This window comes from Hyaloscypha bicolor (genome assembly GCF_002865645.1).
Source record: "Hyaloscypha bicolor E unplaced genomic scaffold K444scaffold_191, whole genome shotgun sequence".
Classification (NCBI taxonomy): Eukaryota; Fungi; Ascomycota; class Leotiomycetes; order Helotiales; family Hyaloscyphaceae; genus Hyaloscypha; species Hyaloscypha bicolor.
In genome coordinates, this window is record NW_020194693.1 from 1,377,178 (window position 1) to 1,403,179 (window position 26,002).

The following is a 26,002-nucleotide window of genomic DNA, read 5'->3' on the forward strand; positions in this document are numbered from 1 at the left end:
CTAAGAAAGTATTATTTAAAACTACTCGGGACGAGTTTAGGGCAAAATTATTACTAGCCCCGGAGCTTGCAAAGGGCCGCTAGTAATAATTTTAGCAGAGTAGCCCTAAACTCGTATAATAATACTAGTAGTTTTCTTAATTTCTTAAATACTATTTTACTTATACTATTCTATAACTATTTCCTTTTCTAGTTTTATATCTATTTTAAAATATTTATTTATAAATACATACTTATTATTAACTTTATTTTTAGGGAAATACTAGAATCTATTTAAATTAATTCCTAGTATATATCTTTTGAAATATAGTATTATTAAGCTTTTTTAGTATATAGTATTCTTTTAGTTACTTCGTATATCTTATTTTATATAGGCTAAACTAGTAGTATAATAGTTTCGTATTTCTTAACTTATCTTAATTTATTAGTTTAATATTATATATAAGAACTAGATTCTTTTTAGAAATAGACTTTAAATAAATCTAGTAAATAATATTAAATTATTTCTTTTCTTTTTAGTATTTTCTATTTTTTTTATTCTAGTTTCTTTAATATTTTTATTTCTTATTTATATTTACTTTATATATATTTCCAAAAATATTTTTTTATTATAAACTTTATCTTATCTAAATATTCTCTAGATTAGAAAGTATATTTCTATAAATAATATAGCTTTTTTATTATAGATTATATAAAAAGAAATAAATCTAGTTAATTTATATATAATAACTTAATTAGTAAATAGAATATAGTATAGTAAATTTATTTAAGGCTTTTTTCTATTTATTATAAATATAATAAATATTTAAATAATTAGTTAATATTCTCTTTTAATTATACTATTTTTTTTGAAATTATAAGCTAAAATATTAATTTTATTAATTTTTAGTTTATTAAGTTCCTGAAAAAAAAATTTAAATTCTAATTTACTATTTACTTTAAGCTATCTAAATAAATTATATCTATAAATAATTTCTTCCTAAATAAACTTAGTAATCTTCTTACTAGTTAGGTTTTTTTAAAGGTCTAGCTTTAATTTATTCTAAGAAATTATCTCTGGTAATAACTAATAAGTTATATTCTTTATAATCTAGTAATTTAATTATATTAATCCTAAGATAATAGAAAAGAGATATAGTTTTTATTAGATATAAAGCTTTTTTTTATTTTCTTTTATCCTTATACTAATATATTTTTATATATAGTTATAGTAATTTTTCTAGTAAAAATAGCTAGCTACTAAATAAAAAGTATTTTCTTTCTAGTATATCTAATCTTATTATATAGTTTTTTAATACTAATTTCTCTTTATTCTTAGTTATTAATAATAAGTTAAAATAGATATACTTTAAATATAACTCTTTATAGTAATTAATCTCTTATACTATAATTTAAAACTTCTTTATTTAACTTTTAAATCTTGATTCTAGATATTTTTTCTAATCTAAAAAGTATTATAAGATATTATATAGTATTCTAGTATTATTTGAAATAGCTATTATTTAAGAAATCTAATAAAATAGTCGGGTTATTAAATAAAGTATAGAAGTTAATATTATTATTTATTATTTTACTAGAAGTTATATATAAAAGGCTATAGCCTTTACTATATAACTTTCAGATATTATTATTTTTTAATATTACTAATTTACTTCTAGATATAATAAGGCTTTAATTATTAATTTTTAGTAACTAGATACTATTATCTAAATATCTAATAAAGGTTTTAGGAATCTAATTTCTTAAAATAATATTATATAACTAAACCGGAATTACTTTTTTTAATTAAACTTTCTATCTAATAAGTATTATTCTAATAATATTAAGCTTTATTACTAACTATTTATTAATATCCTTATAATCTTTAGTATTACCTTCTTATTATAAGTATCTCGATAATTTATTAGTAATAATATACTTGGTTTCTTTAATATATTTAATTTTAAAATTAAATAGTTAAATTTATATTAGCTAATAAGTGACTAGAGCTCTAGAAAAATCTATAGCTACTTTATTTAGCTATATAATAAGTATATTAGTATCTAGTTTAAAAATAAAATAAACTTTATATAGCTAGAATTATACTTTCTATAAATATTTTACTAGCCTTTAGTATTCTCTCTTAATAATATTATATTTCTATTTAGTATTATTCTAGATTCTAGACTTATATTATATAACTTTCTTTTTTCCTTTATAATTATATTAACTAAGAGTTCTGGCTTATTTATCTAGGCTATGGCAACTTCTGTGAAGGAAGGCAATACGCCTACATCACGTGATGGTGATGCCATTTTACCTCAAAAGCTCTTAGCTAAAAATTAAAAATTAAAATTAAAAAATTAAAATTACAAGGTTCCGTAACTTAAGAAGGTAGAATCTCACTCTTAATAATTGCCTGTACGAATATTATCACGGATATATCTAAAATATGTACTGGTCTCATCCTTCTTCTCTCCTTTCATCCTCCCCCGACGAGGATGGATCTTGTCATTGGGGTCAGTCCACCAATCCTCGACGATCTGAGCTTGCTGCTCCAAATTCATATCCTTGAAGGGTAATCCAGCATCTGGATAATCGTACGATGTACTTCCTCTCAACTGGGATGCAAGTGCATCTGCGAGAAGCGATAATTGGAATGGGGTGTGGTGGATCTGCCAGGCATGTACAAGTTCATGGATCAAAGTAGGTTGATTAGACTGCGGATTTTCGAACATGCCCGGCATGCCGCCGACGTTGAGAGTGATTGAACCATCCGACATGGGGAAGGTGAAGGCGCGACCATCTTTGCCTTTGGTATCGGTGATGCGAATCTTGTCACGAGGCGGAAGGGTCCCGTTGAAGACCTCATTGTTGGCCCATCGATAGTCCTCCTCTGAAATAACCTTGGAACGGGATCCGGCCGAGGCGATTCCACCTGCGGCAATAGCAAGCAGAGTGTTTCCTGGACCAGCCATCCAGAGAACTCCGTTGAGAATACGAGCCCCTGGGACGAGAGATCCAGTCATCACTAAAGAGCCGACTTCCACTCCGATAAAGATTAGGATTCCAACTCCATCCAGAAGACTTCCAACAGACCACTTGACAACCGTGTTGATCAGACTTTCAAAAGTAGATTGAAATCCACTAGTGTACACCACGCTGATGGCAAAGGTGCCATTTGCATAGTCGTCGTAGTGCTTCTGTATGAGTCCGATGTAGTCCTTGTCATTGGTTTGATCCCAGGGATCATCTCGTCCGCTGCTCCCAATGATATGTCCTGAGACATGGCCAGAATGGACCAATGTGATCGGAGCCAGGTTGGATTCGGGGCGCGGCCGAAGAATACCGACCACGCCATAGTCATAGTCGTCCGCACCGCTGTCATGTCCGTCTCCGTTCCATCGGATCGATCCTTGCTCTTTCAATGTGATGGAAGTCCAACCGCCAAGAGCAGCAAGCCCACCACTGAGTATAGGAGCGCCAAATCTCTTCGTTCGGAAGTCGTACCAGTAACGATCACTAACACCGCCGTCTGACGCTGCGTACCAGATCTCCATGGTACCTGGTTCCCGAGATACGCCCATTAATTTGCCGTTCGGCTTCGCACTGCCTCCGGGTAAAGTTTGAAACACATTCCAGGACGGCATACCTTCGTACCAGTAGGCATTAAACATGGCACCGTTGGGAGCAATCCAGAAGATCTCTTCTGTACCAGAATAGCGATGAAGAGAACAAATTCCGGTTGACAAAGACGCGGAATCATGTCCGGCCATCTGATACCTCGTCCATGGAGTCTTTCCCTCAACAATAAAGGCTCCCTCCAAGGATCCTTTCGTTGAAACCCACCACAAATGAAGTACATCTGATCTTCTCGACTGGGCTCTGAGACCGCCTCCGATGACTGCGCTGCCAGGCCCGGCTCCTTCCAACTGATATCTGTGCCATTCTATCTTGTCGTACATCCATGAGCCTTGAATGCTTCCATCGGTCCCCGTCCACCATACTTCCATTGCTTTTGGCTCTCGTGAAACAGCAGTCAGGCCACTTGCCGGGTGTCAAGGCCTGAAGAGGCTTGTGCGGATAATATGGGTGTATATTGGTATAATAGTAAGGAATGATGGTGCCCTGAAGGCGGGGAAATAGCTATATATAGGCCTATGTGTGGCCTGTGCGTAGCACGTGACACCGGGGCAGCACTGCCTAGCGGGGCTAGCTGATAACGCTGCCAACCAAGGGAATTATCATACCAGAAGGCAGATTCGATCGAGCCCCTGGGTGAGATCCACCAAACTTCCATATGGCCTGAGGCCCTGGAAACCGCGCAAATCTTGGAGCCTCGAACTGCTTGTCCGGGAGGGGCGAGCTGGTAATATTGCCAATTCTTGCCATCATCGTACCAATACATGCCCTCAACTGATTTAGTTGGAGAGATCCACCATCCCTCCATATGGGTTGGAATGCGCGAGAGGAAAGCGATCCCGCCCACTGCTGCGGCACCAGCTGGCGCCATCTCAAAGCGGCCCCAAGTTCCGTACCAGAAATAGTCAATAACAGCTCCATTGGGGGCAATAAAGAAAATTTCCATATGTCCTGGAATTCGTGACACGGCAGCAATATCACTTCCGCCTGCCAAGGTATGCCCCGGGGCAATGTTGTAAAGGTCCCATCCAACCATCGTGAAACTGGTAGAAACTTCGGGAGGAAACTTGAAAAGAATACTTGAGACTTGATATGAATGAATTGGTTTGGATTGAACTATTGGTACGGCTGATGAGGGATAATCTTCAGAGGTTGAATTTTAAGTCCTATAAGTATTTTAGGGTTGCGAAGGGGGGGGGGGGGGTTAGGGGGTCTCAGAAAGAGCAACCCTCAAACAAAAGCAAATCCCGAGAGGGCAACGAGTCGGGAAGCTTGTAAGAGAGCCAAGAATTGTCGTATAGCTTGGCATAAGCCCCTCGAGAGGTGTCAATGCATTTTGGCGCAGTCGAGACTCGCCATCGTAGACTTGGCGGTTTCTTCAAATCCAGGTAAAGTTACACGTATCTCTACTCGTATAACCGGCCACTCACTTGGGTCGATTTCAGCCCTATTTCAAGGCTGGAATCAGCTGAGCGCGCCACCCGGATTTCACCGTGGATGTGAAGCGCTAGAATGGAAATCACCGCGCCAAGGAAGAAAAAGGAAAGCGAGGCTAAGGAGCATGAAGACTTTTAATATTTCGATATAAAGTAATTGTATAGAAAAAGAGCAAATAAACGGCCCTTAATAAAACGCTCAGCTCTTGGCTATAATACTTGCTTTTTAAGTTATAAGGGTATTAAGGCTGTGCGGTAGTTGGTTTAATAAGGCAGCTATTATAACTGCTTATAAAAACCAAAGATTTTTATATTAATTTTATAAAAACTATTATTTTTCCCTTATATATACCTCGATATTAATTAATTACAAATAACTTTATTAAAACTCGCTTAATTAAAAAGGTAAGTAAATATAATTAAAGCCTTAAAATAAGTTTTTTTAATTATAAAAAGAATTATACTTTTTAAATATAAGGTAAATATAATTAATTAATACTTTTATAATAATATATAATATAACATAAAAGTAAAGGGTTATTTTATATTAAATATTATTTATAAGTATTAATAATTAAAATAAAAGAATTATTTTATTATTTTATTATATTTATTATATTTAATTTAAATAAAGTAATAAACTTCTTATATATAAAATTTAATATAAAATTAAATGTTTTATAAGTTTTAAGACTTTAAAAAAAATATAAAAAAAATATTTTAATATTTATTATTAGTTTACTAATAATATAAAATACTATTATTTAGATATAAAATACTAATTATATAAGTTAATAAAGTTGTTATATTTTATAAATAAAGATTATAATATTAAGGTTCTAATATATAATTCCTAAATATACTAAATCTAACTAGTACTAGTATCCGGTATATCTTATTACCTATATATAGGAAACCAGATTATATAATATAAATTATATAATCTCTAGGAAACTAGTTATACTAATACTAGTAACTATTTAAAAAACGCAAAAAATTAATATAAAAGTATAAAAAACATCTAAAAAACAGTATTTTTTATTTATATATAAATTTCCTAATCCGGTCTAATACTAGATTATTTCTAAATATTTAATATATTTTCTTATATATCTATTTCTCTTATTTTATATATCTCTATTTATATTTAATTTATTTTTTAATATTTAATTATATAATATTTATATTAATTAGATATTTAAGAATATTTAAAGGCTTTAATTTTATTATTAAATTAGTAGAATTTAATTCTTTTTTAATTTATTTAATTTCTATAATCTCTTATTATTTATAAGCCTAGTAAAAATATATTATATTAATTATAAATCGCTTTTCTTATATAATTTCTAGCTTAATTAGATATTTATAAAATAACTAATAGGATTTCTATTACAAATATTCTATTAATTATAGTCTTAACTAAATTACTTATATTAAAACCATAAGCTATATTATATAATTTGGAAGCTAGAATACTTTTAATAACTCTCTTATATTTTATAAATATTATAGGCTAAGCCTTTATATAAAGAAAACTAATAGTTTTAATATAAAAAGAAATAATTAAAGAGAAAAAAAATCTCGCTTTTATATAAGCTAAATATATATAGGCTATATATTTCTATAATTATAGTAATAAAGGTTATATAACTTATATAGCCAAGTTTAAATTATAAATCTAATCTATTATAATAAATAATTAATAAATAATATTAATATATCTAGAACTATTTATTAAAACTAGAATATATCTAATTTAAAAAAAGAAATCTTAATTACTTATAAAGAAAATATTTATAAAAATAATTAAATATAAAAACTTCTTATTTAGCTTTATAAAATATAGTTTTCTAATAATATTTTCGATTTATTATTAAATATATTTATTAAGGGCTTTAATATTAGTTTCTATAGATTTAATAGCTTAAATAACTATTAAATAGTTATATAAAGCCTCTAATTAATAAGTTAATATAATATATATTTCCTAAGCTTATTAAATAATATATTATTTCTTAATTATAAGATTTTAATATATAATATTCTTATTACTAGTTATAATTATATTCTTAACTATTATTAAATAGAAATTACTATACTAGTATTCTTATATAAGAGTATACTAGTAGAATTAGTATAAATAATACTTTTATTAGACTTAAAATTATAATTAGTTATAAGATATTTATATTTCTTAGCTAGGAATTTAGTTTCTAAAAGTTATTATTTTCAAGAAATAAAGTATTATTAATCTAAAGGCTAATAATATTAAAAAAATAATTATTATTAAAAGAATAAGAGTTATATATTAATTACTTTATAATTAGCTTATTTATATAATAAGAATAATAAGTTTTAAACTAGTAATTTCTAGCTTCTAATATTTTATAAAATAGTTTTATAACTTTTAATACTAAATTATTCTCTAAATCTAGCTCTTATATAAGTTTAGAAAGTAATTTAATATAGAAATCGCGGTTTAGTAAAGTTAATAATTAAATATAAGCTTATAATATATTCTATAAATATAGTTTTAAAATCTTTATAATTATAATAATAATATAGAAAATAACTCTTTAGCTAATATATTAAATAATTAATAATTATATTATAATATATATAGAGACGCACGTGACTTAAGAATATATAATAAACCTCGGATATTACGGGTATTAATTAGAGAGATTAGCGGTCCTTTGACTTTATAACTAACTACTATTTATATTATAAGTATTAGGCTTATAAATTACTAATTATATATATATTATCGGGGCCTCCTATTTAGAGGGGGCTTTCCTGAACCTTATAAAAGAAATAGAGATTAGTTCTATACTGAATTTAATACTATAGTTTTATAACTTACTAATTTATTCTATTATCTTATTACTTACTAATAAATACCTCATATATATTAATACTATATATTTCTTATTATTATTATAGATTTAAATAACTAGTTTTAATTTCTTATATTTCTTTTCTATATTCTTATTCTTAATCTTATTAATAAAATAAGAATTAAAAATATATATCTTTTCTAATATCTAAAATCTAAAACCAATTTTAAATATATTCTTTTCTAAGAAACTAATAACTTTAACTTAATAAGAATTATTATATAAGCTATTATTATTATATTATAGAAATACTATTATATTAGAATATTTATAAAATTATTTTCTATTATATTTTAGTAAAATAATAAAAGAAATTATTTTTATATTACTATTATTTTTATTTTTATTATAAAGTTTAGAATTATAAAATTTGAGATTATATTTAGATTTATTATTAATTTTTATATTTCCTTTATAAAATGGTTTTATAAAAATTAATTAAAAAGTAATATTATTATAAAATAAAGCTAATATATATAACTTTCTATTTATAGCTATAAGCTTATATAATTTCTCCTAATTACTTTTCTAGTTAGTATTTCTTTTATATTATATTAGAATATTTAAATTTAATATGAAATTATAAATATTAGTTATAGAAAATCTATTTTATATATTTAGGATATTTTTAATTTAATATTTAATTTATAGATTCTAAATCTCTATTATTATTATTTTAAGAGCTATTAATTATTAAAAAACTAAAAATAATAATAAGTTATATTTAGTTAATTAAAATATATATTATAAACTAAAAGAATAAAAACTATATTACTAATATTTATAATATTATTTAAAGCCTTAAAACCTATTTATAATATTATTTCCTTTATAATTTCTTTAATTTTAATTATAATAATTCCTATAAAATAATATATTTCTATAAAAACGATTTTTATTTTAGTTTTTATAATATTTATAAATTAAATAAATTCCTTATTTATAAGTTATTTTCTAGTATTTATAATAATCTAATTAAAAGAATCTAAATAAATATTAATCTAATATAGTTTTAAAATATTCTAGATATATATAATACTATTAGTATAACTATAGTTATTAATAATTATATAATATAGAGGTAACTAGAAATAATAAAATATAAATAATAAGTAATAATTATATAATCTTATATTATATAAGTAACTTAACTAGTAACTAGTCTCTATTAGACTTAATAGATTTAAGAATTATATATTAATATTATAATACTATAATTCTTACTTTTAAATAATAATTACTTTACTAATTTATATAAATAATATTCTATAATTATATAATAGTATTATATATTTCTAATAAACTAATACTAATTAGTTTATATATATAAATTAAAAAGAATTAAACTATATTTGCCTAAGATTTAATTATTTAGAAGTAAAGCTATTATTTAAGTTAAAAAGGAAATAACTATTAATTCTATTACCTGTAATTTAATTATATAAATAAGAAAAATATTTAATCTTATTAAGGTCTAATTATACTATATTAAAGAAAGAAATATCTATTAGTTCTATTATTTATAATTCGGTTATATAAATAGAAAAAGTATTTAATCTTACTAAATATTAAAACGGTTAGCTATTTAACTATTCTATTTTATTTCTATTTAATTTCTATAAAACTCTTTTAAAAACTACCTTCTTTTAAATTTCTAAGGCTTTTAAGCTTTAGAACTATTAAGTTCTTCCGAAATCTCGATATTTTACTTCTTAAATTTCATTTCCTAAATTTCTTATTATAAATAAAAACTTTTACTTCAAATATAATATTTTCTATAAATTACTTATCTTATAAACTATTCTCTTCTTTATAAATCTACTTTCCTTATAAACTACTATATCTCAAACTAGATATAAGCCTATAAAATATATAATAATAGAATATATTATAGTAAATAATTTCTTTATTAAATTTATCTAATCTAATTATTTTATAAATAATAATAATTATAAGAAATTAGTAAAAAAGTAGAAATATAAAATTAACCTAAACTTTATTAGAATAAATAAAATAACTAAGTTTTTAGATACTAAACTATTTTAATATATTCTTTATAAAATAATTAATAATAATTTTTAGGAACTATTTAAATATAATTTTAAGAACTTTATTTATTAAAAGAACTTTAATAAATTTAAACTCTCGGAAATATTATATCTATATAAGACCTTTTAATATAATAGTATATTTATATAATAAAACAGTAATACTAATATTATTATAACTACTTTATATACTATTATAAAAGAAATTAAATAATATATATAATTAAATAAAAATATATTAGTAGCTAGATTAAACCTTATTAAAAAACTAATTCTATTAGGCTTTATTACTCTTATAAAAAATAAATACCTAGAACCTATTATTTTTAATATTTCTTTACTATTACCTCTTTTACTATTTCTTCTATTACTATATCTTATATTTTTATTAGATTTATATACTAGTATAGAAGCTCTAGAAATAAATAATATACTTCTATTATTATTATTATTATAATCTTATTTGAATAACTTCTAATTTCCTTTAATTATAAGACTTATTAGAGAAGTTACTAAAATCTATACTAAAAAGTAAAAATATAATAAATCTAATAGTAATTTTAATTATAAACTTACTATTTTCCTTAATATTTACTAATATATAAAACTTTTATAAAAGATACTAATATAAGCTTTTCTTATTATATTAAAGAAACTAGCTTAAAACTATTTCTATAATAATTAACTTTTAATATATATATAAAAAAGCTTATATTAATATTTATAGCTTTTTTATAATAGCTAAATTCCCGGAAAAAACAATATTTAAAACTATTTAATTACTAATTAATAAACTATATTAATTATAGTATAGTTTTATATCTAACTTATAAAATACCGAATTCTTTTATAATAAAATTATTACTTCTTACTAAGGCTCCCGGATATATAAATATATAATCTCAGACTTTCTTATAAATCTCGGCTAACTTATTAATAAGTTCTAGTTATCTATTATTATATATAAGAGTAAATAATAAGCCAATTTCGAAATACTCTTTATTAATTAATAATACTATTCTTAGAATTCTTTAAGCTATTATTTTTCCGGAAATTATTAATATAAACCCAATTATAATTTCGGATCCTATAATAACTATTTCAAGTCCTATAATTATAATAATTATATTTCGAAGTTATATTTTATATATAAGAAACCCAAATACTATTTATAAAAATATATATTAAAGAAATAAGAAACTAAGAAAGCTTGATTTAGAAATAGAAATATTTATTAATTCAGATCCCGAAATACCTGTAATTTTAATAAATATTTTAGTAATACTTATATATAGTATATTACTAAAACTAAAGATAAAAAAAGTAATAAGAATAGTAAAAACAAACTAGTAAATAATACTTTTAAGGCTTTATTAATAGAAATAAATAAAAAAAAGAAATACTATTCAGATTTCTATTTTACTTTAATTAATAGCTTTTTAGCTATTCTTATTACTTCTATTCTACTAATAACTATAACTAATACTTTTATAGATAACCTTATTTCTCTTTTCCTTATATATTAAATAATAAATAAAAACTATATTTTAGAACCTATTAAACTCTTAATAGAAAATATTTAGACTTTTATAATTAATAATATATTAAGATATAATACTTACTATTTTTATAGACTTATAATTAATACTAGAGCCTCTAGATATTTAACTACTAGTTCTAATTAATTTCAGGCTTTCTAGTAAACTAATAATAATATTAAACTTAATAAAACTACTAAAGGCCAAATTAATATCTAGTTTAATATTAGATTTATATCTTCTATTAGATCTATAATAGTAAATATACTAATTAGGCAAGTATAATTCTATATTATATTTTTAAAAATTCTATTTTTATTTAGCTTAGCTAATATAAATAAGCTCGGAATCTATTTTAATAATCTTATTAATTATCTTATTACTTTTATTAGAAATTATATATCTATAATATAATATTTCGAATACTCTTTCCTATAGCTTTATAATATACTATAAAGCTTTTTTTTCGAATTCTTTATTTATAATTCCTGCTTTTTTATAAAAGTCGAATTATAATATCTATATAATTAATTTAGCTATTTATTTATTAGTAAATTCCGGAATATACTAAAATAAATAGGTTATAATATTAATATAGAAGCCTTTAAATACTTTATAAAATATTATAAGTAATACTAGAAATATAACTAATTACCTAAATAATTTAAGTTTAATCTAAGAGATAATATTAGCTTTAACTATTTTATTATTATTAATATTTTCTATATTTCTAGTAAGTCTATACTTTATATTATTAATAAAGGCACTCGATATTAAGCCGGCTAATAACTTCAGAATATTAATATAATATATATCTGAAATATATTTAAATAATACTAGATTAATAACTATTTAGGCCCTTTTAATTAAATTATAGCAGATATTAGAATGCAGTTTACTAGTAAGAAATTTACTTAGCTTATAAATACTATAGGAACTAAGATTAAAATCATTTCTATAAAAACTTATAATTCTATTAGAATTATAAAATACTATTATAATCTAATCTAATATATCTATTTTATTATTATAACCGAAATTAATAGAATTAATAAGAATACTATATTTTAAATAGCTTTTAAGACTATTAATAATTCTATAAAACCTAATAGTATTATTCTAATTCTTTTAATTTATAGTATTTTACCTTAAATAACTAAATATAATACCCTATTACTTATTATATTATAGTAATTAGTAGTATTTAAAAAAGTAATAATAGAAATTCAGAAGCTTTAAGCTAGATATTAAATTATAAATACTTTAAATACCCGAAATAGTTCTAATACTACTAATATTTATAAACTATTCCTGAATTCGAATATTCTCATTTAATATAAAGGAAATACTAGTTAATTTAGTAGTTAGGATAGACTATATAAGCTAGTATAGTACGGCAGGCCGTACTTTCTAAAAATTATATTATTTTGGCAGTTTTAAGGTTTTAGTTATATAGTAAAGACTATAGCCTTTTATATATAACTTATAGAAATTATATAAGAAAGCTGGTTTTTTTATAGTTCTAGAAAATAATTCCTTTTGAGTATTTAATTAATTAAGCTTTTATATACTATATACTATTTATATTTTACTATTTATATTTTACTATTTATACTTTTAATTTATTATTTTACTATTAAATTACGTTTTATACTCTAGTATACTTTATATAAGTTTTTGTCTTATTATAGTTTCCCTCTTATAGTATCTAAGTAAATAATAAATTAAACTTAGACTTATAAGGCCTTATAAGGCCCCTTAAGCTTCTATAAACTTATTATATATAATAAGAGCTTAAATTTTAGGAGTTAGATAAAGTATAAAAAGTTTATAATTTTAATTACATATAACCTTATATATTATAAGGTGTAATTTTTTACTTATATAAAATGCAAAAAATTTCTATATAAGCCTATATAGAAATAATCACGTGCTTTGTAGTTCCCGCAATATTAAAGATATTAAAAATCGGAGACTAGGAGATTAATTACTATAAGATATATAATAATTTCAATTAATATGACTTATATTAGTTAGTATTTTGGTAGGCTTTTTTTTCATTTTGTTGCTTTTGGATCGGAATGACTATAGTTCACTAATTATTCTGGAAGGGTTCATTGGCTAACTACCTAAACTACTCAGCCGCCTAACTAAAAAATCCTACTATTTAATTAAAGCCTTAATATAATTATAATTTCTATTAAACACTAATACTTTATAGTATTTTCGACCCCCTGATAGCTATATATTACTTTAAAACTACGTGGTATTACCCTATTCCGATGAGATGGCGAGGAACAATCCAAAGATTGCAGCAGAATTGTTGTTTGCCAACCAAGATCTTATTGGGTTGAGGGCCTTGGATGTCTATGTCGCTGTGGTCGAGAGTCTGACTGAAGCCGGCATCGCCGTCATCCCAAACAACCATATCACGCAAGCAGCTTGGTGTTGTGGAATCAACCTATGCGATACCGCTTGGTGCAACGATCACCTTGGGTCAGTTTGTCGAGTCAGCCAGACAGAAGACCAATGGATTGAGAACTGGGTGAAGATCATATCGTTCTTCACGAACAACCCCCTAGTCATTAGAGCAGACCTGCGCAACGAGCCTCGAGGCTTCTGGGCTACAACGCCATGGGGGAAGTGGGCTACTGCTGCAGAATGTGCTAGTAGCAAGTTGCTCGCCATCAATCCGGACTGGCTCATGTTCGTCGAAGGAGTCTCGTCGTCCAATGACCTTTCAGGCGTCCACAAGCGACCCGTCGTGGTTGATGTCCCGGATCACGTAGTATATTCCGTCCATGTGTACAGTTGGTCAGGATGGGGTAGTCGGGAGGGTGTGTACGCAGAGCGGCCGTTTATGTCGTTTGTCAAATCGATGAAGGAGAACTGGGCGTATCTTCTCGAGGAGAACATCGCTCCTGTCTTGGTTAGCGAGCTTAGCAGGCTGCATGAACCAAGCGAGGGAGATTTTCGTTACTGGAACAACTTGTTAGAGTTCCTGAAGTTCGTTGACGCTGGCTTTGCGTATTGGGCTATCAACCCGAGAAAGCCTGACGACAATGAGAAGGAGAGTTATTCGCTTGTCGAGGATGATTGGGAGACCCTGATTTTGGACTGTCGACTTCGAGACATGCTGGAGCTTAACAGGCAATGATATTTACTCTTCGGGTGGTTGTTGTGTTGAGGTTACATTGCAGCGCATACGACGTATCGATATCTGCGCTGTCTTGTACTGTCCTAGACATCGTGACTCGCACCCTGCATATTCATTCCTCCCTTCTTGCATCCGATCACAGATGTCAAGGAGCGGTTGATCTGTATCCGAATCCTATTTTTGCTCTGAAAATAGCCTTCCGTGCAGTGGTGCTCGATCTTTTGGCCGGGTTTGCGATTTGACTTGCACCTGTGAAACGAGGGGGGTTTTGAGCTGAGGTTAAATCGATGGGTGGAGCAGAGTCTGAGGGTGAGGTGGGGCCGGAGGGGCTGTCACGTGCTTTTTCTTTGGTGTTGAAGAAAGATTGGATTGAAAGAGGCCTTTCATGAGTTAGCTGGAGAGCTTAAAATGTGGGTTTCCGTCTGGGTGAAGTTAGCGTTTGGCTGGCGTTAGTTTGAGCACGTGTAGGGTTTCACGTGATTATGAAAGAGCAGCGAAATCGGCTCTGCTTTTATCCGCCGTGGCGTACTGCATCCGGAGCACGCATCCGGAGCACCTTCATGTCTTTACTTCTATTTTTAGCTCATGAACGCCTTCCAATGGAATGCATGTGACTTTGTACCCAATCCCGAACCTCAGCTTCCCATCTCCGAGATCTGGGGACCTCACCCAACTCAGTCAGGTCTTCTTACCCGAAAATGGAAATATTGAATCTCACACCTCGCATGTAGAAAAATTGCCGTGCCAACAGTCCTCGGGTCCATCGATCCTATAGGGCTATGTTCCTTCGCACGTAATCCCTTACCAATCATTAGCATTTTCTGGTGCAGCGGCTGTATGACGCGCTGCAACGATCACTGGCTGGTTGATGTAAGAGGAGCGGAGGAGCGGAGGAGCACAGAGCAAAGGGAGGAGGGAGAATCAGTCCACGCAAAGGTGATGGGGAAGCTGATCATAAGAGGGAAATACTTCTCCCTTGGGGGTTGGATTGCTGTTCGCGAATGGTGGATGTGTGGGTGTGCTTCCCCGGATTTGCTTGGCCAACGCTGGTGGTGAGGGGCAGATGCGGATGCGTTGCGCCACTTCAGGAGGCTTTACCCCGCAATCTATCGAGACCTCTGACGCCAAGCGCTGTACTTCCAGCACCGTACCCAGAGAAATGTCAGCCTGCAGACTGGATAAAGTAACTTTTGCCCCATCAAATACAAACGACACGCGGATTCCACGAATGGACAAATCTTTCAGGAAGGAGGTATTATTGTGTTAGAGAGCACAGAGTGGATGCTGGAAAACAATCGGAAAGATACCGAAATCCCTCATGTGGGTTACCGCCGATGTCCCGAGACATCTCCGATCCTCGACTTGAAGCAAGGGAATGTGACAGCGTGACACAGGGAATGTTACCCCGCGTTAGCAAGCAAAGACTGAAATCATTGTTTCTGGAGCTGTAGGAAGCCCGTGAGAATGACATTCAATCGAACATTGGAGGCGAAGTGTACATCATAGTTTATATGAAGCTTCAAAATGGACGTGACGCGTGATAACCTTAAGGGGCTTCAATCCCGAATCCCCGACGCAAGGCCCTCGTCGGGATTGCTTGAGGAATGCCACCGCAACTCCCGTGAGCAGCAGCTACCTGCCCTAGCTCTCGGAGACGTGGGAACAGACAGAGACGGACCAGCAGTCTGACGTCTGACCTCCTCCCGAGAGCGAGCGATGGATGGCTGGAGCGTGTCTGACGGCACGCAGCTGCGGGTGGAGCAGACGCAGGAGGAGGGCGAGTACCTGCCTACGCCTACTACTTGCGGATGAAAGATGAGCAGAGACGGGGGAGGGGAAGGGGAAGGGGAAGGGGAAGGGGGAGGAGCTGCGTCGGCATGGCGAGGGGAGGGGAGGAGAGGACTATAAAAGCGGGAACTGCCCCCGGGGAGCAAGTCTGCATATATTTCATCTCGTCTGCTTGAATTTAATTTGATTCACTTCACTTCTTTCATCTGCTCGCACTTACCCCTCCATCCACAACCAACCCAACACAACTCCTCCCCGTCGGACAGTCTGACTTGACACTACAAAAAGTGCGTACACCCCGACTCCTCTCAATTGCCTCGTACCGTCCTCTGCTCGGTCGATTCCCATCGTCTGCGGATCAATTGCTCCCATCGCCCGAGGTGTCTGTTATTACGTAGCCGTTGTACTGATGTCTGTCTCTTTGGCTGCAGGCAATCTTGCGACCCCGCACTCCGGCAGGTTGATCATCCAACACAAGCACCGCTCTCTCCCTAATCCAATTCTCACTAAAACATCAAATTAGTCAAAATGGTATTGCTCACTCGTTCGCTCTGCCGCTTCGCGCGTCCTGCACTCACATCTTCCTTCCACTCTGCTGCGCGGCCGGCCCACAATGCACGGGTGCTGTCTCGTGGGGCCCTCGCGCTGCGGCACAATCTTGGGAGCATCAGAACGCTGACAGGGAAACGTGAAAAGGTCAAGGTCCTCCTTGTGTTGTACGACGGCAAGAAGCACGCCGAGGAAGTAAGTTGCCCCGTCTGCCACTCCACAGCCAGCTGGCAGATGCTAATTGATCCAGGTGCCCGAGCTTCTAGGCACGACAGAGAACGAGCTCGGTATCCGCAAATGGCTTGAGGATCAAGGACACACGCTCATCACTACATCCGACAAGGAGGGCGAGAACTCCAAGTTCGATCAGGAGCTGGTTGACGCTGAGATCATCATCACTACACCGTGCGTCGTCTGCTCAATTGGCAGGACTATTCTGACATTCGCAGCTTCCACCCAGGTTACCTCACCGCCGAACGTCTCGCAAAGGCCAAGAAGCTGAAGCTTGCCATCACTGCTGGTATTGGATCCGACCACGTCGACCTGAACGCTGCGAACACGACCAATGGCGGCATCACCGTTGCTGAAGTCACCGGCTCCAACGTCGTCTCGGTCGCCGAGCACGTCGTCATGACCATCCTCGTCCTCGTCCGCAACTTCGTCCCCGCACACGAACAAATCCAGGCTGGTGAGTGGGATGTCGCTGCCGCTGCCAAGAACGAGTTCGATCTCGAGGGCAAGGTTGTCGGTACCGTCGCTGTAGGACGTATTGGAGAGCGTGTCTTGAGACGTCTGAAGCCGTTCGACTGCAAGGAGCTTCTGTACTTCGACTACCAACCCCTCAAACCAGAGATCGAGAAGGAGATTGGTTGCCGACGTGTCACGGATTTGGAGGAGATGTTGTCACAGTGTGATATTGTTACCATCAACTGCCCTCTCCACGAGAAGACCCGAGGTCTCTTCAACAAGGAATTGATCTCCAAGATGAAGCCTGGTAAGCTATCTCTCCACATTTGTTTATTTCGATGCTGACGATACAGGCTCCTGGCTCGTCAACACCGCCCGTGGCGCCATCGTCGTCAAGGAAGACGTCGCCGCGGCCCTCAAGTCCGGCCACCTCCGCGGCTACGGCGGTGACGTGTGGTTCCCGCAACCCGCACCCAAGGACCACCCCCTCCGCTACGCCAAGAACCCCTTCGGTGGCGGAAACGCCATGGTTCCCCACATGTCTGGCACGTCGCTCGATGCGCAGAAGAGATACGCCGACGGCACCAAGAGCATCCTGGAGAGCTACCTGTCTGGAAAGCATGATTATAGACCGCAGGATTTGATTGTGACGGGTGGTGATTATGCGACGAAGGCGTATGGTGAGCGGGCTAAGATTAGTGCAGCGAATAAGGCATAGGTGAGAGGACGATACCAGTGGATGATGAATCGAGGGATTTGGAAAACATGGCAAAAGTGTTATGTGCTGTAGCTTTAGGAATGGTACCTTTAACTTTGACGATCGACGATCAAATGGAACAATTATTTGCAGGCATTCGTTGTTTGTGCTTGTGTAATGGTGAGGCGAGACTTGATGGCGAAGGAGTGGCAACGTTGCGTGTCGTAACTTGCTCGAGCTGCTCGAGGGAAAAGGCATTCCTCTTGTTCCTCTTCCTAATCGATCACCACCTTTCGAAGCCAAAGCCTAGGCGCTGTGCTGTGCTGCGTTGTACTGTGCTGTGTAAAATCGGTCAGTATAGAGGCTGTTCTTCCTACTATTTTGTGAGAAAAATTTGTAACGGGAGTGTGCTATGAGGGAATCAATCGCGAAGGGGTAAGTGAGGGGAGGGGAGGGGGGAAGAGGGGTGTTTGTTGCTTAGTGGTCAAGGACGGGATGAGTGGGGATCGTACGGTAAGTACTTTGGGTCATGAGGAGGCGGGAAGGGAGAAGGTGAATGGAGAGTGGGGCGGGGGGAGCTGGGGAGTTGGGGAAAGAATGAAAGGAAGGAAAGAAGGGGAAGGGGAGAAATTTGCGGACTGGTCGGGAGTGCGCGGGGTGAAGAGTAATGAAAGAAAGAAAGATGAGGGTTTACGGGGTGCGGCAGCGAGAGGGGACGTCATCTACAATGGGTGAGGCTGTATTGGATGGATGGATGGATTGTAGGTGTGGAGGGAGGGCTGTAGGGGGTGTGTGGAGGGGAGGGGGTGTTAACATAAGGCAGGAGGCGTGGAAGAGTTTGGTAGGTCTTGGGGTTCGAGTTTTGGGTTGGGTTGGTTGTGGGTGGCTGGTGAATTTGAGACGTGGAAGTGAATAGCATGGGGAAGAGATGATCGTAGGAGGACAATAGGTATATTTATCCTCTTGCTGTTCCTTTCCTTTCTTTGAATCCACGCACATAACAGGGTTAGAAACAGAAGAGACCAGGGAACGGGGTTTGGCGGTCGGTCTTGGGGTGGATTTGGCTTAATTGGTTACTGTTTAGTCTTTCTTTCTTGCTTGTTTGCTGCTTACGAGCGAGGCGTGTATAGCGAGATGTGTAGAGATGGGAGGAGTAGAAGGGAACTTAGGGAGGTATTGTATGTGTTTAATGAACCAGATGCTATCAAGGCGCGGGATAAGAGTGGGACAATAAGGGGCGAAGAAGTATAAGTTAATGCTATAAATAGGGAAGAGATAGGAAGAGGGAGATAGGGCGAAGGGGGAGGATCTTGAGGCTCCGGGGAAAGACGTGCTGTATGACTCCTATCCGGCACCGCATCCAGGGGGTGAAGATATGACATTGGCGGTGTTGAGGGAAGGAGGTGAGGAAAGGGTAATTACAACACCAGAATATCAGAATGAGAACATCTTCCAGGCGAGTAGGAAAGTCAGTCCTCTTGAATAGAAGGGAAGAGATAGAGCGATATCCACCTTGCTCTTATGGTATATCTGCTATTCGAAACGTACTTAATACTTTCTGAGGCCCAACTTTTTCACTCTCCTATTGGCATTCTCCCTGTTTCATCATATTAGCGAGATTTAGCGAGCCAGCCCCTATAGTTCTGCATACTCAACTACCCCTCTTTATCTGTTACAATATATCTTTCAGTTCATATTTAGACTGTTATCTGAACTCACAGTTTTCTTAATTATGATAGATGAATAATACAGGGGCCTTTTCGAAGTCTATTGAATATCTTCCAGGCAAGGAAGAAATGCAACTCTCCGTTGGTCACCAAAGTGACTCCTCTGGCATACTTCCAATATTATACAACCATTTCATCGGCTCATTATTGCTGAAGTTAAACATTTTATCTGTTACCTAGAAAGACTATGAGTGGTAAGTTATATAATTCTGCCCCACCATAAATCCGAGCCCAGCATCAGCTCAGATGGTGTCACGTGCTGCGCACAGGCGTGTATATAGCTTCTTCACCGCCATTAGGGCACCACCATTCCTTACAACATATACAAACACACCCACATTCCACTTCCACAGCTTGTCCAGGCCGTGACAGAGGGTATGCTCGAATACATCTGTTGGAGGTCATCAAGACTTGTATTAGGGAGACAAAAGTTGTGAGTGCGACTATCATCTAACAAATTAAGAAGCAAGCAGTGAGAACTAGACTTCCACCCTGCCATGCATTCGGTTCCTCGCTTAAAGTTTCCCCTTCCTTCCATCCTCACCAATCTTCAAGATCGCCGTCTGATTTTCCTTCTGCACCCTGTCCCAGAGACTTCCTTTCCCAGCTTCTCTCCCTTTCTGATCCTCTTTCCTGAGAAACTCCTCTGCACTCTTGATCCTGTCCGGATGAATTTCATCCAGCAACGCATAATCCCTCTTAATCACATCATTTTTCCATGTATTCCAAAATCCAGTAAAGTTATCTTTGAAACTCATTGTGCTCTTGTCCTTGGGGTCAGCATTGTACCCAGCTGGTATATCGCCAGCACGATCTCTGAACATGATCTTCCAATAGTCCTCAAGACTCGTATCGATGTATTGAGCAGGATGGCCTGTAACTTTCTCGAAAGCGGCAGCAAGCTCAACGTACGGGATTGGCGCAATTGCAACTTCGAGATCCAAACCACTCGCACGCTCTGGATGATCGAACAGCCAACGAACATAGTACTCGCAGTCATCAAGTGCAACATGCACGACTGACCCCTTTCCCAACGGCACACGCCAGGTGACGACACCGTCCTCAACCGTTGGCGTCATGACCGTCATACTCGAAATTGTCATTTCAATGTATGGCCCAGTTGTAAAGAGCGCGGCTCCCATGCGCTCCTTGTTCTTCTGGTTTTGGAACAGAATCCATTCTCCGATCCGCCCTTTGCCATCATAATGTCCTGTCCGGAACTTCGAGTCGTATCCGCCCTTCTTCAAGGCATAATCTAAGTTTCCATAAACAAAGAACTTGATCCCTTGCTCGAGTGCAATTTCATAGGAGCGGATAGCCCAGTACATTTCCGTCTTCTCACCGGTGTTGAATCCATCAATGTTGACGAAAGCACCGTCGCAACCGCTGAAACCTTGCTGGAGCTTCGATTCGTCACCGAACGTGCCTTCCATGAGCTCAACATTGCCGAGTGAGAGGAGCTCTTGGGCACGCTTGGATGTTGTGTCGCGAGTGAGAACACGGCATGAGTATTTCTTGTCTTTAACAAGGCCGCGGATGACGGGAATGCCTTGAACCGACAAGTTAGCATAGCCGTTCAACAAGAGTCTTGAGAGCGAATATGGCAAGCTCTCAAAACATATCTGTAAACATTTCTTGAGATCTAAGATTCATACGCAACTGTGAAGATAAGGTAAAATTATACGTACCCTGAGCACCAGTGCCGCCAATAACGAAGATTTTGGAGACCTGTTGAGAAGCCATATTTTTGTATCTTGACGAGATGAGGGGAAAGATGTTGAAGCTGGGTCAATATTCACCTTTATATGCGTCGGCATATAATGAGCTGAATTGTAGGGTGAGTGTCCTTGAGCTTCTTCCGTTCTTTGTGTTTAGTGATCCGGGCTGGGGTTTTCTCTTCGATTACTCAACAAACTCTCTATAATCATTCCGGGTTCAGTAATCAACACATCTTGCGATTTGGGGATTACAGCTTCCTTGATGTACTTTGTCAATCCAATCAGAGCAGCCAAGTGAACTTTTGGGCTTTATGTTATGGTTGTTTCGCGAATCGTCGCTAATCGCTCTCTGCCTCGGCCCTAAGAAATGAGGACGCTGAGGGGCACTTCGTTCTCCCCCAATCGTGCAATGTTATATCGTTCAGAAAGCCGAATGAATCTTATTAATAAAAAAGGTTTTTTGGTGTCTGGTTAGATGACTTGGTTACGGTTAATTTATAATTTAATTCTGAAAAGACCCTCAAACTTTGAAGACTATGGATACAGTAGAACTTTGTTAGTAATCGAGGAAGCGGGCTTGCAGTCAGAAGTAGGGTGCTTTTTCTGAAGTCCCACACAATCCTGTAAAACGATGAACTTGAGCTTCTTTAAACTTTCTTCGACTTACAATACGCAAGATCAATGCTTCTATTAGGTGATAGTTTTGTAAGTTTTTATATATACAAAGTGTAGTAAACAAACATGGCCCCTGAAATACCCCTTAAATTATCGTTATCGTAGCGCGCTTATCGTCTTGCATAGGCATTCTCATTGCTGCGCCACATCGCCCTGTGCATCTTCCAAGGCTCCAGTGTGTCTCACGGGGGTTGTTTCACGTCGTTCTATTCGCCCTGATAGATTTAATTGTGCTCGAGAGTTAAAAAAAATGACGCGGAAGGATTCCACTAGGCTTAATTTATTTCGCAAGTGGTGGCGGCGGTGCAGATCCCCGCACTTGCAGTGAAATCAAGGACGAAAGTTCTCCCGACTGATTTCGCATCTCGCATGTAGACCCAAATCTGGAAATGCTCAACGTCCGTCCGTCACGAAATCGATTGCTTATTGAGGCTTTGCACTGAAGGACCAATGGCGTTGCACCGTTGTACAAGCTGACAAGACAGCAGGTAAATCACTCAATTCTCCAGCCTTGAGCCACGCAAGGCTTGGCTAGCGACATCCGTTGGACGAAGCAATTTTCGTGAGCACCTCAATGTCTTACAAGGAATTTCTTATTCCGTATTACTTTGAGGCCATTCTGATTGGTTTCTTTCTGTTTATTTCCTTGGAGATCGGAGTAGCAGCGTCAGCCGTACCGTTCCCCGAATCTTGGCAAACATTCATGAGGAATATAAAATCAATTGGAATCCCACATATCTTTCAAAATGGAAGAATACCTCTCAACCTTCTGTCAACCCTCTCAATTTCTCGACACAAGCGCGATGCAGACCTCTTGGAACACCTCCTCAATGCTTTGCACCGTCCTCCAGCTGTTGGACCATGCTATCACCACCCTCGCCCACTCACATTCACAGTGTAAATCAACCCCTGGATCTCACACTTGGCCTAGCTCCCACGAATGGGACAGACTCAATAACTCCATCTCTGGTCGACTTCTCCAGCCCCCTCCTCCTGGTGCAGTCTGCCACCCCTCCCAGCCTACTTACGACCCCTCTCTTTGTCCCAGCGTAGTAGCAGGCTGGAACACCTCCAAATGGCAATCAGATGACCCCATCAGTTCAATGGGCAATAATTTCAACAACGATACTTGCCTCCCTGACCCTAACGTACCGTGTAGCGGGGAAGGATATCCGGTTTATGTTGTAAATGCAACTTGTGCCGACGACGTGAAGAAAGGGGTGGATTTTGCGAGACAACATAATATTCGATTGATTGTAAAGGGAACAGGACATGATTATTTGGGAAGGTGAGCAACTTCCAATTGATAACAAGAGAGTGGATCGTAATGAAGGCATCAGGTCCGTTGCTCCAAATTCCCTCTCGATATGGACACTCCATATCTCCGGGCTCTCTTTCCAAGACGGCTTCCAGCCAAAGGGATGTAAGTTCTCAATTGATGGAGCAGCAGTCACTGCTGCAGCTGGAACTCAAATGCTCGAGATCGACTACAAAGCTCATTTGAAAAATCTCACTATTGTTGGTGGCGGAGCTGGCACGGTGGGAGTAGGTGGTTACTTGACTGGCGGTGGACATTCGGCTTTCAGCTCAACCTACGGACTTGCTGCTGACCAAGTCCTCGAGATGGAGATTGTAACTCCAGGTGGAGAGATCTTGATTATTAATGAATGCCAGAACGCCGATTTATTCTGGGCAACGAGAGGAGTTAATACCGCCGCCCCTTTCCAGTTCGTGTTTTGACCGTTCAACAGGGAGGAGGCTCAACATTCGGCGTCATTACCTCCGTGACCTTCAAAGCCTACCCCTCCATGCCCATCATAACAGCAACCGGGCTCCTTGCTGCTTCACCCGGAACAGACGCCTTCTGGGACGTATTCGCGAAAGTCCTCTCCCAGTGTCCCGCTTGGGACGACCAAGGCATAATGAACTACGGCTTCGTGGCTCGCAATTTCTCAGGCCAATTCGGCCTCACTGCCCCCGTTGATGCATACGTCGCCTACTTCATTATGCCAGTGCTCCATCCGGAAAACACAACCGACTCCTTTACTGCGGCAATCAATAAAGTCTTCGATGAAGCAACCGCTGGGGCTCCCATTGAGTTCCAAAGGGCGGTTTCCCCGCAGACGTACCCTGATTTCTGGGCTTGGTACAATGTCAACAATGGACCCTTGGATGCTGGTTATGACCAATACCTTGGATCCCGATTATTGGATGAAAAGGCGTTGACACACAATCTGACAGCGCTTGCAGAAGCGTTCAGGGCTGCGACTCCCTTGGGAGGTGTGACGAGTGTTTACTTGGTAGGTGGGCATGGGGTGATAAATGCGAAGCCAAGGGGTGGAAGTAATGCTGTTAATTCGGCTTGGAGGAAGGCTTATGTCCATTCAGGTATGTACTCAGGACACATGCGAGAAAGTTGGCTAATTGAAAGTAGTGATTGGGGTGGGTTGGGAACCATTTGATGAAGCAGAGAAAGCCAAGCAGACAGACCTTCTGAATAATGTGTATACTGAGGCGTTGAGAAAGCTTGCCCCGGACATGGGCGCGTATGTGAACGAGGTTGGTTTCTCATCAAAGTGCTGGAATTCAGACAACTGACACAGTGACGAGGCATATACTTATGAACCCAACTTCCAACAAACTTTCTGGGGTACTAACTATCCTCGCTTGTTGGAAATCAAGAGGAAGGTTGATCCCCATGATGTATTTTGGTGTCATCCATGTGTTGGTAACGAGAGGTGGAAAGAAGTTGACAATATGCTTTGCAAGGTGTAATGAAGGGTTAATGAGGTTATAGTAGACTATGTAGCAGTACACAATAGGGAAAATAATTTAGTGATATCAAAGCCCCCAGCCCCCCGTATTCAAGCACATTTGGTAAAGCCCAAAAGTACCTGTGGCAAGGGAACTGTGCATTTAGAGTAAGCTGGGACATTCTACCGAGTATCTCGTCAAACTTCAATATAGAATTATATTGTGTACGAGTTATGATTATCATGCATGGGGTATTAGTCGTGACTTTACCATTTCGGGGGACCTGGATACTAACCTGTCTGGTCCGGTCCGCGACGCAGTTAGGAGAGCTTCAAAAGTGAACTAGGGTTTGCAAACCCCACTACACACTTTCTAACCAAACCATAATAACTATACAATTTCGAGATTTTACATACCAGGTTTCTAAAGAAAATCCTAATCGTACTTCTTTCTATTCCGTTCTCTTCGTCACAACTCCGACGAAGCCACGATCGTGCCAACAACATTTCCTTTCTTCTTCTCGCTCTCGGACGAGCTCCAAGTCCGCATCCTCTCCTTCGTTCTGCAATCTATTGGCGAATTAATCTCCATTCAAAGACCACAAGAAGCACAGTTACTCCGCGAACCAGTATGGCGCCTTAAACCTCCCCCTTTTCTCAGCGTGAACCGAATATTCAGATAGGAGATGCCGAGGCTGCGGCCAGCAGGTGG

General features: G+C 35.6%; 7 protein-coding genes across 7 annotated transcripts; 3 read left to right on the forward strand and 4 right to left on the reverse strand.

Annotated features, from left to right (window-relative positions):
- Positions 1–2,223: 2,223 nt before the first annotated feature.
- K444DRAFT_623035 (uncharacterized protein) lies at positions 2,224–4,081 on the reverse strand. The gene has a single exon (XM_024882221.1). The coding sequence runs from the start codon at positions 3,989–3,991 to the stop codon at positions 2,387–2,389; it is 1,605 nt and encodes a 534-aa protein (XP_024726393.1). The 5' UTR covers positions 3,992–4,081; the 3' UTR covers positions 2,224–2,386.
- Positions 4,082–13,776: 9,695 nt separating this feature from the next.
- Positions 13,777–14,945, forward strand: K444DRAFT_623036 (glycoside hydrolase family 5 protein). Its single transcript, XM_024882222.1, has one exon. The coding sequence runs from the start codon at positions 13,827–13,829 to the stop codon at positions 14,694–14,696; it is 870 nt and encodes a 289-aa protein (XP_024726394.1). The 5' UTR covers positions 13,777–13,826; the 3' UTR covers positions 14,697–14,945.
- A 1,622-nt stretch (positions 14,946–16,567) lies between these two features.
- K444DRAFT_671091 (putative formate dehydrogenase) lies at positions 16,568–18,548 on the forward strand. Its single transcript, XM_024887713.1, has 4 exons — positions 16,568–17,228; positions 17,284–17,438; positions 17,483–18,027; positions 18,074–18,548. Exons 1-4 carry the CDS (start codon positions 17,013–17,015, stop codon positions 18,436–18,438), a joined length of 1,281 nt encoding a protein of 426 aa, XP_024726395.1. The 5' UTR covers positions 16,568–17,012; the 3' UTR covers positions 18,439–18,548.
- Positions 18,549–18,927: 379 nt separating this feature from the next.
- K444DRAFT_623038 (uncharacterized protein) lies at positions 18,928–19,162 on the reverse strand. The gene has a single exon (XM_024882223.1). The coding sequence runs from the start codon at positions 19,137–19,139 to the stop codon at positions 18,945–18,947; it is 195 nt and encodes a 64-aa protein (XP_024726396.1). The 5' UTR covers positions 19,140–19,162; the 3' UTR covers positions 18,928–18,944.
- Positions 19,163–19,324: 162 nt separating this feature from the next.
- On the reverse strand, positions 19,325–19,878 carry K444DRAFT_623039 (uncharacterized protein). Its single transcript, XM_024882224.1, has one exon. The coding sequence runs from the start codon at positions 19,797–19,799 to the stop codon at positions 19,527–19,529; it is 273 nt and encodes a 90-aa protein (XP_024726397.1). The 5' UTR covers positions 19,800–19,878; the 3' UTR covers positions 19,325–19,526.
- A 750-nt stretch (positions 19,879–20,628) lies between these two features.
- K444DRAFT_605717 (NAD(P)-binding protein) lies at positions 20,629–21,887 on the reverse strand (the record flags this gene model as incomplete). Its single annotated transcript, XM_024878871.1, has 2 exons — positions 20,629–21,693; positions 21,833–21,887. 2 exons carry the CDS (start codon positions 21,885–21,887, stop codon positions 20,660–20,662), a joined length of 1,089 nt encoding a protein of 362 aa, XP_024726398.1. The 3' UTR covers positions 20,629–20,659.
- A 1,480-nt stretch (positions 21,888–23,367) lies between these two features.
- On the forward strand, positions 23,368–25,312 carry K444DRAFT_649057 (FAD-binding domain-containing protein; the record flags this gene model as incomplete). Its single annotated transcript, XM_024885533.1, has 5 exons — positions 23,368–23,825; positions 23,878–24,241; positions 24,289–24,925; positions 24,972–25,096; positions 25,148–25,312. 5 exons carry the CDS (start codon positions 23,368–23,370, stop codon positions 25,310–25,312), a joined length of 1,749 nt encoding a protein of 582 aa, XP_024726399.1.
- Positions 25,313–26,002: the final 690 nt, after the last annotated feature.